Source organism: Phyllostomus discolor, chromosome 1 (genome assembly GCF_004126475.2).
Source record: "Phyllostomus discolor isolate MPI-MPIP mPhyDis1 chromosome 1, mPhyDis1.pri.v3, whole genome shotgun sequence".
NCBI classification, from domain to species: Eukaryota; Metazoa; Chordata; class Mammalia; order Chiroptera; family Phyllostomidae; genus Phyllostomus; species Phyllostomus discolor.
Window position 1 is genome coordinate 192,637,250 of NC_040903.2, and position 13,722 is coordinate 192,650,971.

The 13,722-nt window shown below is 43.0% G+C and overlaps 2 protein-coding genes across 4 annotated transcripts in view; one reads left to right on the plus strand and one right to left on the minus strand.

Moving 5' to 3' along the window:
- Positions 1–13,722, plus strand: part of EXD2 (exonuclease 3'-5' domain containing 2) — a 42,381-nt gene that overhangs the window by 24,130 nt on the left and 4,529 nt on the right. For all 3 annotated transcript variants that reach the window (XM_036011321.1, XM_036011325.1, XM_028506522.2), the window contains exons 4-8: positions 52–308; positions 5,462–5,588; positions 9,598–9,929; positions 12,535–12,641; positions 12,870–13,005. In XM_036011321.1, the coding sequence (XP_035867214.1) occupies positions 52–308; positions 5,462–5,588; positions 9,598–9,929; positions 12,535–12,641; positions 12,870–13,005 (959 nt within the window). The remainder of the gene's footprint in view (positions 1–51; positions 309–5,461; positions 5,589–9,597; positions 9,930–12,534; positions 12,642–12,869; positions 13,006–13,722) is intronic.
- LOC114492309 (POU domain, class 5, transcription factor 1-like) lies at positions 10,622–11,977 on the minus strand. Its single transcript, XM_036011333.1, is given in 2 exon segments — positions 10,622–11,619; positions 11,622–11,977. Coding segments are annotated over 2 exon segments (1,077 nt in total). The 5' UTR covers positions 11,947–11,977; the 3' UTR covers positions 10,622–10,867.

Consider the following 13,722-nt stretch of genomic DNA (forward strand, 5'->3'; position numbering starts at 1 on the left):
TGGTACTGTGCTAGGGTGTGAACTGTGGCCCTGTTTTTCCCTCTGTTGCAGGTGAATTTGGAAGGCAAAGCCAGTCCTCTGTCACTCCTTCAGATGGCCTCCCCAAGTGGCTTCTGTGTCTTGGTTCGCCTGCCCAAGCTGATCTGTGGCGGAAGAACACTACCAAAAACACTATTGAATATTTTGGCAGATGGCAGTATTTTAAAAGTTGGAGTAGGATGTTCAGAAGATGCCAGCAAGCTTCTGCAGGATTATGGCCTTGTTGTTAAAGGGTGCCTGGACCTCCGATACCTAGCCGTGAGGCAGAGGTATGGTTTGTACGAATGCTCTGGGGTTCTTGTAGCTGTGGGGCAGATACTGTAGCAAGATTTGTAAGTGAACAAAAGTCAGTAATGAAGCATTTACAATTCACTACAAGCCTAGAGGCTTCCGAGATGCCTATCGAATTTTCAAGGAAATATTCCAACTTCTGAGAAAACTTTAGTTAATTAGAATTGGTCTTTTATTTTTACTTCTATTTTTATTTATAAAAGTATTCTCTTTTTTTAATCCTCACCTGAGGATATGTTTATTGATTTTAGAGAGAGAGAGGAAGGGAAAGGGAGCGAGAGAAACATTGATATGAAAGAGAAGAATCATTGATCAGTTGCCTCTCACATGCACCATGACCAGGGATTGAACCCACAACCCAGGTATGCGCCCTGACCAGGGATTGAACCCGCAGCCTTTTGATGTATAGGACGATGCTTCAACTAACTGAGCCACCCAGCCAGGGCTAGAATTGGTCTTTGTAAAAGAAACATTTAATATACTCTCTCCATAAGCTACAGTTTATAAACTAAAGGCCCCACTGGCTAAATGAGGGCCACTGATTACTTTTGGTTTTGTTTTCTCCGTATGGTGTTTTGGAAAATTTAGTTTAGATGCAGAAGATTTAATGTAAAAGTCTGTATTTCTGGCTTCTTTTGAAAAATTTGATGATTTGCCTTTATTAGGTCAGTAGTTCCAGACGGCAACAGCTGGCCGGTAGCCCTGTCCCCTTGAGATGAGCATGCTCTGTTCAACTTGCCCGAGCCCCCACTTTTCCCATTGTAACTGAGATGTATCCTAAAGCATGTGAGTTTGGAAACCCTGCATTAGGCCAAAATGATGGTAGCTTTAATCCTTTACTGGAAGGAAGAGGGATTTTTCTTTCCCTTGGAATTCTATTTCTATGTTAATTCTATTCTAAATTTTTCTAAGGAGTTGCAATGACCTTTTCTTGTATATATATACAGGTCCTCATTTTTATTATGTGGACTGAAACGGTCACACCCATTTGCCTTATATGACACTGATATTAAACGTTTGGAGGATTTGTGGCCCTGGACAGGTAGCTCAGTTGGTTAGAGCATCATCCTGATACACCAAGCTTGCTGGTTTGATCCTTGGTCAGGGCACATAAAGAATCAACCAGTGAATGTGCGAATAAGTAGAACAAGTTGATGTCTCTTTCACTTTTTCTCTCTCTCAAATCAATAAACAACAACAACAAAAAAACATTTGGTCCTGGCAGGATGGCTCAGTTGGTTGGAGCATTGTTCCATGTACCACAAGGTTGTGGGTTTGGTCCCCGGTCAGGGTGCGTACAGGCAGCAACCAAGAGATGTTCCTTTCTCTCTTTCTCTCCTCCCTCACTGCCGTCTCCTCTCTCTAAAAGCACAACCTTGAGTGAGGGTTAAAAAAAAAGTTTGGAGGATTTGATAAACTAAAAGAAGGCCTGATTGAAATCTATGCTGGTCGTAGTTTTTTAGTATAAAATGGAATTTTATTGTAGCTTTGTAGTTTGGCTTATGTAAATAAAATTCTCATAAATAAATATCAGTTTTTTTCAAGGAGTACATTAAAATATTTACTGTAAAAAATTGTGAACTCTAAAAATGTTTGGAATGTCACAGCAGAAGCTGCCTTCCGTGAGGCCCTCCCCCCCTTGGCACCGCCTCCCGGAGGTGCCTGCGGTTGCTCTGTTGCTGGAGGCGGCGTGTGCAGGGGCCAAGGGCTGACTCGGGAGCAGCGTGTGTGGGTCAGGGTCCCAGCACTGCCACTGACCAGCTGCGTGGCCTTTGGCAAGTTTCCGAACCTCACTGTTCCTCTGTTCTCTCACCTGTGAAGTACAGTTCATAATGTTCCTGCCTCAGAGGACTGGTGTGAGGATTAGATGAGATAAACCATGTAAAGAACTTAGAAATAGTGTTTGAAATACAGAGAATGCTGTGTAAATTTTAACTATTACCGTCACCCCCAGTTTTTGTAGGATCATTGGATGATTGGTTTGTTTTTCCAGGTCTCTTTCTATGCAGTTACAGTCCGCTCTATGGATCTATGGAAATTAGTGGCGCTCTGAATTCTGTTTGGCTCTATGCCAAACGGCCAAGTGTCAGAATAAGAATTGGGCCAAAGCTGCATATTACCATGCGTGAACTTTCCTAGAAATAAAAATGAAGCACTTATCAGACCTTTCAGTGTTCATGAAATTTCATTAAATTAAAAAAGTATTGTATTATTGAGCACTCTAGTACTAAAAAAAAATTTGATACTATAGTATAAAAAAAAGTGACACTCTAGCCCTGGCTGGTGTGGCTCAGTAGATGGAATGCCAGCCTGTGAACCTAAAGGTCACTGGTTTGGTTCCTGGTCAGGGCACATCCTGGGTTGTGGGGTGGGTCCCTGGTTGGAGACGTGTGTTAAAAAAAGAAAAAGTGATATTCTAGTGCAAGAATTATACTTAGCACTATTAACTATATGGCATTCCTGATGTTTGCCTGAAGAAGTTGTTACTTTTAGTTGACTTCAGGGAGGAGCACATTTTTTTGTGGGGGATAATATTGCCTTCTTCATACTTTTTATATTTGTCTTGTATGTTAACTGAAGATAATTTATTATAGAGACTGTAGTATATGATTTTGGAATCTTTCCTAGTAAAACTTTGAAGTGGCAAAGGTGGCATCTTTTGTTTTATTTGTCATCAAGAAATGTGAAACCTTCCCAAATATGACACTTCATGTATTTATTTTTAGAGCGAGGTAAAGGGAGGGAAAAAGAGAGGGGGAGAAACATTGATGTGTGAGAGAAACTAATTGATTGCCTCTTGCACGGACTCTAATAGGGGACTAGGACTACAACCCAGGCAAGTGCCCCAACCAGGGATTGGACCAGTGATCTTTTGCTTTGTGGGACAATGCTGAAGCACTGAGCCACACTGGTCAGGGCCCAAATATGATGTTCTAAAAAGACTAATGAGGGTCACAGGTTCGATTCCCAGTCAGGGCACAGCCTGGGTTGTGGGCCAGGTCCCCAGTAGGGGGTGTGTGAGAGGCAACCATACATTAATGTTTCTCTCCCTCTCTTTCTCCTTCTCTTCCCCTCTCTAAAAATAAATAAAATCTTTAAAAAAAGAAAAAAGGCTAATGATCTAAAGAGAATTAAATATCTAAAAAGTAAGTACTGTCCTTCAGTGAAGGTAGTGATTACGTTTGTACTTGCCGTCATTAAAGGAAGTCTCTGATACACTGAGTGATAGAGCAAGTTGCAGAGCAGGAGACAAAACAAGTATCATAAAACTATGTAACCACCCTTCCACCTACCTATGTCTTCACTTACTGTGCATAGAGAACGCCCTGTTCAGAGTCATGCTGCTGAGGCTTGGGAGCATGGGGTAGAGGGCTGTCATCGTCCCCCGCTGTACTGCTCTGTTGTCTCAGTTTTAAATAGTAAGCGTTTATTACTTTTCTAATTTCTCATAAACAAAAGAAAGTTTTATGTCTCTCCCAAATCCCAGACCTTATGTATTTTACTTAAGTGTGTCTGGACCTTTTTTCTTTTTAGGCAGTACTTCTCTCAGGGGGGATGAAATCCCTCACTTTATTGCCTGTTTTTGTAAGGAAAAACTTCCTTTTCTTCATCATTTTAATGATTTCATTTCCTACAGTACATGAGAGAATCCTGCATGTCTCAACACTGACGTGAACCTCCACCTCCAAGCTTCCTGCTCTAAAACTTCTAGTCTCGCTCTTGGAAGCCAGAAATTGAGCTCTGCCTTTGCTTTCTTGGGCAGACTTGTTCTTAATTTCACAGTTACCTCTTGCTTGGAATCTCCAATCCTGGGACCAATTAACCTTTTTTTACCACGCTGCAGCTATGTTAATCCGAAAGTGTTTGAAGAGCAGAAAGGTTCCTCAGTTTTATTGCATTGTCACCCCCTCAGTGAAGATAGCCTTATCTTTTTTTTCAAATTTGAAAGTAACACACAAACAGTAGCCAACTCAGACAAATAGGAAGAGGAAATATAATCATCCCAAATCCCACAACCAGAGATGATATCACTAACGTTTGATTAATTTCTTTCTAGTTATCTTTTTTTCCCTCTCTGTGATCACACACCTGAAATCACATCCAAACATGTATTACGTAGTATGTGTGATAACATAAAGGGACCACAATGTGTGCTTTCCTTCACATTCTCTTTTTGCTTAACTAATACTCATGCATATCTTTTCACATCAATATAGATAGGTCCACATTCTTATTTTTAATAGCTGTGTGGAATTTAATTGCATGGCTATTTAACCAAGTCTTCTACTGATGGACATTTAGCTTGTTCCCAATTCTTTGCTGCTTTAAATAGTGCTGTAATGAAGACTGTTTTATGTACATTTGTCCTTAGGCTGAATTTCTAAAAGTAGAATTGTTGAATCAGAATTTTCTTTTTTTATCCTCACCCAAGCACATGTTTATTGACTTTAGAGAGAGGGAGAGGAATATTGATCATTCTCTTACACACACCCCGACTGGGGACCGAACCCGCAACCTAGGCATGTGCCCTGCCCAGGAATCGAACCTGTGGCCTTTCAGTCTATGGGATGATGCCCCAACCAACTGAGCCACATTGGTCAGGACTTTTCTTTCTCTCTTTTTTTTAATTGATTGATTTTAGTGAGAAAGAGGAAGGGAGACAGACAGACAGACAGACAGACATCGATTTGTTGTTCCACTTATTTATTCATTCATTGGTTGCTTTTTGTATTGCCCTGACTGGGGGTAGAACCCACAACCTTGGCCTATTGGGGTGATGCTGTAACCAACTGAGCTGTCTGGCTAGGAATCAGAGTTTTCATGATCAATATTTTCATTGCTGTTTATTGTTAAACTGTTTTTTATAAAGGTTGTAAACATGTAAAGTTCACAGATTTTAGGTTAGACTGTATGATTCTTCATGCTCTACCGATAGTAAATAATTATTTTAAATCTTTGCAATCTAATAAATTTAAAAAATTGTGTATTATTTTAATTTTATCTTATTTGCAGACTAATGAGATTGAATATCTATCATCTGTTTATTGGCCATTTATTTATATATATTTTTAATTTGCCTGTTCTCATCCTTTGCCCATTTTTGATACATGATTTTATTTATGTTTTGTAGAAACAATTTGCTCTGTAATGGGCTCAGCCTGAAATCGCTTGCTGAGACTGTTTTGAAATTTCCCCTCGACAAGTCCCTTGTACTTCGTTGCAGCAACTGGGATGCTGAGGATCTTACAGAGAACCAGGTACTTCTTATCCTAGTGGCTGAAGGATGGAAGAGTCACTGCTCGTGAACTATAATTGTTTTTAAAATTCTAATTCTCAAATAAGTTACAAGTAATGGGCAGAAATGCCTTAAAATAGTTGCCTTGCCTGATGATACCCAAGATAATAATGCTTAATGAAATGTTAGAAAATGCAGAAAATGCCGGGTTGACCAAAAAGTCCATATGATTTTTTTTTCGTAAAATAAAACACACATTTTTCATTTTTACCAATAACTATTGATTTGGATATTTTGAGTATTTGGCTCTCTCCCTCATGGTAGAATGTTGATTGTTTTCAATTAGTGTCTCGATTTGATCGTTATCGACTTCAGCTGGTCTCCCTGACCATGGAGTGTCGTCCGGTGAGAAATCTCCAGCACAGAACTTCACAAACCACTTTGACACACACATTTGATCAGTCACAGAACCTTCTCCATTCACTGTATAAATCCCTTTTTGCGTTTCAGTTGTGTTTTTACCTTTCTTGAAATAATAAAACATAAGACACCAAAAATGTTGCGTATTATGTTCCATCTTCAGTATTAAAATGGCTATACAAAAATTCACTAATTTTGATTTGTTTTTAAATGCATGCTGATATGACAGCTGTCATAACACAGTCTAACAAAATTGTTTAAAATGAAGTTCAACACAGCTAAGCACAACTAGAACCATCTTACAGAAAAAAACAAACGAACTTTTTGGACAACTCAACATTATTTAAATTTGACATTTAAAAAAATGGATTGACAACACAGCACATGGCCAGGGCTTTTGGACTAGTGGATTTCATTACTCCACTAGTAACTAGAGATTACAATCAAATGTCAGTAACTAGAAGACTTTTCTCACAGGCTACTCAGTTTCTCCAGAGATGAGTCTTCTAGTTTCTGCCCAGTGTGTACACCCACAGCGTGTATTCCAGCAGCTGAGTGGGGACGGGGTGCTGCTAGTGCCACCACTCAAAATGTAGATGTTCTCACAGTTCCGTTTTCTGGGTGACGTGTACCTCCAGCATCTGCCATGCCTCGTAATACTAGGTCCAGAGCCTCTGTGATTTAGCCATTATATGACTTAATCTTGTCAAACCAGATATGATACCATTGATTACAACAAAGCAGAAAGACAAATTTATTGTAAGGGTTTCAACCTGCAAGCTAGGAAGTTCGAGGCTACAGGAGCAACGAGTTGCGCGTAGCTCGTGGGTTTTTAGTGGGTAAATGCGGAAGTTATTCAGCTTTTCGGCTGATTGGTTGCCCAATGGTCTTCTTCCTAATTTGGATGAGGGTACCCGAGAGAGGAACAGGGAACCCCAAAGACGGTGTGAACAGACTTGGAGTTTGGGGGATTGGCTGGCGTCCTCTGCTGATTTCTGAGGAGAGTTATAAATTCCTGCAATTTATGTGAGCTGAAGTTTTGTTTTCTTTAATGTGCCTGCCTTGGCCAGCCCATTTTGTTCCTGACATAAGTGACTCCATTTTAGTTTTGGTTCTATAAACCCTTTACTCTTTTGGGCTAGAGAAGGAGTAACTGGCCCTGGGGTGTGAAGAGGCCTTGGGTTTGTGTTTTCTGTGGAGACTTTCGCCTCATCCTCCTGTTTTCACCACTCTTACATCCTTGCTTTCAGAGACACCTGCTGCCCCCTGTTCCTTATGCTTTGCCCTTCTTTGTGGTTCAAATTAATTTTATTTTTAATTTTTGGCTTACTACCTCCTACAGGCTTAAGTTTTCAGCCTTCTCTTGGTTGCCAAGTCAGCCACCACTTGTTTATTCTTCCTAGACGTTGATAATGGAAAGACTTAGCAGTAGTTCAGCAGTTAGTATCTTAAGGTTAATATTATCCTGTGAGGGAGTTCTGGAATCGAATTACGTGAATTTGTTTTCTACAGCCGTTTCTGATTTGCCACAACCCTAAGTTACTTCTTTGTGCCTTGGTTTCTTATTCATTCCTTCTTTACTTCCTTCCTCTTAATAGTTTTACTGAAATGTAATTCACATACAATCAAATTCACCCATTTAAGGTATACAAGTCAATGGATCTTAGTATATTTACAGAGTTGTGTAACCGTAACTGTAAATCAAAATTTACTTTTAGAACATTTTTGTCTCCCCAAAAAGAAACACCATACCCATTAGCAGTCACTTCCCATCCCCGCCCCACCCCCCCACCAACACCTAGGTTTGGTGGAGTTTTTCAAAGCATGAAAGTTTTTAGTTTTGATGAGGTCCAGTTACTCATTTTTTAAAATCAGTTATGCTTTTGGTATCATATCTAAGAAGTTATTGCCTAACCCAAGGTCATGAACATTTATTCCTATGTTTTCTTCTAAGAGTCTTATGTCTGAGCTCTTATACTTAGGTTTATGCTCTGTTTTGTGTTCATTTTTGTATGTGATGTGAGGTAGGGGTCCTGCTTCATTCTTTTGCATGTGGATATTCAGTTATTCTGATACTATTTGTCGCAAGTGCCTGTTTAGTTTTTTTTTTTTCCACTTGAAAATAATTTGTTAGAAAGCACCCTGAACTTTTCACATTCAAGCACACGCTTTTCCTATGGCAGACAACTTGCTGATAGATGTGTGGACTGTTGTTGGGTCTAGGTGGAAAATTTTACCCAAACTTCTTTTATTCTAGAAGCACTAAAAAAAATCCTTACTAATAATACCATTCGCCAAGCTTGGATATTAAGGTTATTAAAAGAATCAACCCTGTGGATTGAGTGCTGACCTGCAAACTGAAAGGTCACAAGTTTGATTCCCAGTCAGGGCACATGCCTGGGATGTGGGGTCAGGTCCATAGTTGGGGGTATGCGAGAGGCAACCAGTTGGTATATTCTTGCACATCGATGTTTCTCTCTCTTTCTCCCTCCCTTTCCCTCTCTCTAAAAATAAATAAAATCTTTAAAAAGAAAAGAAATCTGGAAGTCTTTATAGCCTTTGTTGAGATAAGCTATTAATTATATATAGCTTTGACTACTTTTCTTTATGACCAGGTTTCTTGTGACCTGTTGGGAGAATGACTTACCACTATTAAATAAATTCCAGAAATGGGCCTTGTGATTTGGATTTGAGGCCTATGTTTGAAGCCTTTTGTTTTCCTTGTTTTCAACATCTTTCTAATCAGAATGACAGTGAACTTCACTGTAGTCACACAGACCTCTTCACGAACGTTGGTCTCAGCTATTCTAGATGATCGTCATCCCAAAAGTGAAGTTCACATACTAGTTGTCAGACCTGTAGTAACTACCCTATCCCAGGCTTGGGAAAAAATCTTTCCAGCAGGTTTGGTAGCAGATAGAAACTTCACTGATTTATATAGATTAGGATTTTTGAGCATTTAAAGTAAGTCATTATTGCCCTGGCCAGTGTAGCTCACTTGGTTGGGAGCATTATCCCATAACCAAAAGGTTGTGGGTTTGATTCGTGGTCAGGGCACCTATAGGAGGCAACCAAGCGATCCATCTTACATCGATATTTCTCTCTTTCCCTTCGTCTCTTTCTAAAAGCAATGAAAAAAATGTCCTCAGTTGAGGAAAAAGTAAATCATAATTTTAACTTCTTTAGTTAAAACATAGGGAATGGCCTTGCTGGCATAGCGCAGTGGATTGAGTGCGGGCTGTGAACCAAAGTGTCGCAGGTTTGATTTCCAGTCAGTGTACATGCCTGGGTTGCAGGCCACAGCCCCCAGCAACCGCACATGGATGTTTTTCTCTCTCTTTCTCCCTCCCTTCCCTCTCTTAAAATAAATAAATAAAATCTTAAAAAAACCCACAAAAACATAGGGAACATGAGGATTCATTACACTATTCCATTTGCTTTCGTATTGTTTAAATTTTTCATAATAAAAAGTTTTTAAGAAGTACACTGTGCCTTGGTTATTGTACATCTTGAATTAGACCTAAAAGTTGCTTATATCTTTGTGACAACTTTAAAGTTGCTTTCTCTGGTTTGCCTTCCAGATTCCACTGATCTCTGACTTTTCTCTTCAGGTAATTTATGCTGCCAGGGATGCCCAGATCTCAGTGGCTCTCTTTCTCCATCTTCTTGGATACCCTTTCTCTAGGAATTCAACTCTAGAAGAAAGCGATGACCTCATTGGCTGGAGAAAGGTCCTGGAGAAATGCCAGGATGTAGTAGACATCCCATTCCGAAGCAAAGGAATTAGCAGATTGGGAGAAGAGGTTAATGGGGAAGCAACGGAAACTCAGCAGAAGTCAAGAAATAAGAAGTCTAAGACCGATGTAACGGTGCCAGGCAACCACCAAGGGAGAGACCCCAGAAAACATAAAAGAAAGCCCCTGGGGGTGGGCTATTCTGCCAGGTAACTGACTTCTTCCCTGTCTAGCAAAGAGTCAGAGGCCTAACCTCCCGCAAAAGGGATGCAATGTCTCACCTTGGGTCTGGGAGAAGGCTTGTGGGTAAGAAAACAAAGCAAAGGTTCTCCACAGGTTAATAATTCTTCCTTTCCTTCAAGGACATTTGGAGCTATCCTTTGATTTACTTGTGTATTTTTCGCCTATTCCCCTTTTACTTCTTCATTATTGGGCAGTTGGAATGGAAATGAGGAGAGCTTAACCTAGCTTTGTCACTGACCCCAGTTTGACCTTAAGGTCAAATTTGACTTTCTCCATGTGGATATAATTATTATTCCTGCTTGCTTCAGAATAGCTGTGAAAATGAGTAACATGAAGTGCCTTATAGTTTTCAGGAGAAATGCATCCTATGATTTCTTGTTCATTTGGTATTTTACTATTTAGAATGGCATCCAGCTCTAAGTCAGTGTTACTGTCTAGCCAAGGAGAATTTATGCCTTTGTGGCAGAAAGATGACTAATAAGTACTTTGGAGTGGAAGTCTGGTCTCTGTGGCAAAGTGCTATTACGAATTAGATGATCAAATTCAAACAAGTACTGTGTTGGAGCCAGAAATAAACCCACGTGGCCCTCATTACTTTAGCCAGACGTTCTTTAATTTTAATTCACTTTGTTTAGTCCAATGATCGGTTACTCTTTTTTTTTTTTTTCCATCTACTGTGTCCCAGGCTTCTTTATTTAAGATCAAAGTGATAAATGATGTGGGGATTAAAATCAAGAGCATCTATGAACTTCACCTTCCCTCCAACCAGTTCCCTAAACTCCCTGCCCCCACACCCTTTGTGTTCCCAATTTCGTAGTGAAGAAAGAACTTAATCCCCAAACCGTGGAACAATTCTCAGGGTTCTTTCCCTCGCTCTCCCTCCTGTCGTAGGAAGGCAGGCACCTCAGTTTGAATGCATGGGAGAGCCCAGAGCGGTGACAGACACAGAGGGAAAGGCTTCACCCTCAGGGAAAGGGCCTGAGGAGTACAGCGTAGTGAAGTGAGGGCCCACATAGCCTGGGGTACCAAAGTGGGGCCCTGGTGCCAGAGGAAAGGATATGGGTCCCCCTGAGAAAGGAGGCCCAGAAGCCTCAAAATCCTCTCGTTGGGAATAGTCACTGCTTGATCGTTTGCCCTTCTGGCAACGGTTGCAGAACCACACTCGGACCACATCCTTCTCCAGCCCAAGTTGCTGGGCAATGTGGCTGATCTGCTGCAGGGTAGGCTTCGGGCACTGCAGGAACATGTTCTCCAGGTTGCCCCTCACTCGGTTCTCGATACTTGTTCGCTTTCTCTTCCGGGCTTGCACAAGAGTCTCTGCTTTGCATATCTCCTGCAGATTTTCATTGTTATCAGCTTCCTCCACCCACTTCTGCAGCAGGGGCCGCAGCTTACACATGTTCTTCAAACTGAGCTGCAAAGCCCCAAAGCGGCAGATGGTTGTTTGGCTGAACACCTTCCCAAAGAGGACGCCCAGAGTGAGCCCCACATCGGCCTGGGTGTATCCCAGGGTGATCCTCTTCTGCTTCAGGAGCTTGGCAAATTGCTCAAGGTCTTTCTGCAGAGCTCTCATGTCCTCCTCCTTGGGGGTTGGCTCCAGCTTCTCTTTGTCCAGCTTCACAACCCCAGGCGGGGCAGCGCAGGGCTCGGGGGAAGCCCTTCGGAGTTGCTCTCCACCCTGGCTCCCGCCTCGACCTCGGGCTGGGGGTTCTCCAGGCCTCCTTGGGGCGCCAGCCCCACTCCAGCCTGAGGTCCACAGTAGGCCATCCCCCGACAGAACTCATACGGTGTGGGGCACGGAGGAAGCCCCCACATCTCCGCCCCAGGGCCAAGCCCCGGCCCGATTCCCAACCCTCCAGGAGGTCCCTGGAAGCTCAGCCAGGTCCGAGGGTCAACCCAGCCTGGCTCCGACCCTCCTGGCCCATCGCCTCCACCACCCGGTGGGGGTGAGAAGGCAAAGTCGGAAGCCAGGTGTCCCACCATGGTAAGGACGGCACCCCAAGCCGGGGGCCTGGTGAAAGGCTCGGTTACTCTTTAGGGCAGTTTTCTTGGTGCCCTGTTCCTGTGTGTTCTCATAACAGAACCTACTCCTGAATGTCCCGGTCCATACATATAAAAGCTAGAAGTATAAACCATTCATTTTTAACTCTGTTTCCCAGCCCAACACAGATGGAGGCATTAACACAGTTTCTTTCCCTGTTTGGGCTTTGTTTTTTCCCCATAAATGTAATGTTTGTCCCCAGTGTTGAGATAGCTTGGGTCACTCAGAAGAGAACGTGGTAAGGCAACTGATGCCTTCACCAGTAGTTAGCTTTCAGTTGTATTTATCTATCTATCTAGATATCTATCTATCTTTAGAGAGAGAGGAAAGGAGGGAGAGAGGGAGAGAAACATCCATGTGTGGTTGCCACCTACTCGCCCCCCGCCAGGGACCTGGCCCACATTCCAGGCAGGTGCCCTGACTGGGAATTGAACCAGTGACCCTTTGGTTCACAGGCTGGCACTCAATCCACTGAGCCACACCAGCCAGGGCAGCTTTCCGTTTTAGATTTCTCTCTCTCTTCCCTGCAGAAAGTCGCCGCTCTATGATAACTGCTTTCTCCATGCTCCTGATGGACAGCCCCTGTGCACTTGTGATCGAAGAAAAGCTCAGTGGTACCTGGACAAAGGCATTGGAGGTTTGAGATTCATCTGTCATGTTTTATCTGTAAATGAGGTTCGCTAGGGCACTGGCAGGAGTGGAGGGTGAGATACGGCAGAGAAACCTCGAGTCACATGGGACGGGGCTATTCAAAACCCCCAAATAGTGATGTCTGCCAGGACACACACGAGAACAATTAAGGTTGTTTTTCTTGTCTGGGGGAAAGATGGGCAGTCAGACACTAACTAAAGCTTCTTTTCTTAAGAGCTGGTGAGTGAAGAGCCTTTTGTGGTCAGGCTACAGTTTGAACCCGCGGGAAGACCTGAGTCCCCAGGAGACTACTACCTGATGGTTAAAGAGAACCTGTGTGTAGTGTGTGGCAAGAAAGACTCCTATATTCGGTGAGTGGGGCTGCCTACCCTGATTGTCTGCCAAGGAGGGAAGTTGCCTTTGGGCCACCTGCGGAGCCCTCGGGCCTTGTGGGAGTCCGCCCACATAGTCAGGGAGACCTGTCCCTAGGGCACATTCCAGTTTCCCTGAGAGTTTTGACACTGGGCCTGGCCTTGCCCTGGTGGCCCCTACCCTTCTGAGCCCAGTTCTTAGTTTTTGGAATGCAGTGCTTCTCAGCGACAGTTTGCCATAGGAGAGTGGTTCCCTGTGGCTCACGGAGGCATGGAGACCAGTTTCTTCACAGGCCGCCATTCTCTCTGTTATTGTAATCCTCCCCTGAGGGGCTCACAGGCCTTCCAGTTGGTACTGTTCCGAAGTATCCGATGGCCCGAGGCACAGTCTGGGATGACTGTCCTGTGTCAAGGTGCCCCAACAATGAAGGTGCAGCTGCCTTTCGAGCCTGGGTGCCCAGACACTTAGCTCTCCCCGTGGCTCCTGTGGAGTGACTCACTGCCTTCCTGTCTCCCCGGGCAAAGTGAGACAAGTAGCTGTGGCTGCCAAGAGTTGTTTTCTTTCTTTTTTTAAAAAAGATTTTATATATTTATTCTTAGAGAGAGGGGAAAGGAGGGAAGAAGAGAGGAAGAAAAACATGAATGTGTGCCCCTCACATGTGCCCCAACCAGGGACCAGCCCTGAAACCCTGGCGTGTGCCATGACTGGGAATCGAA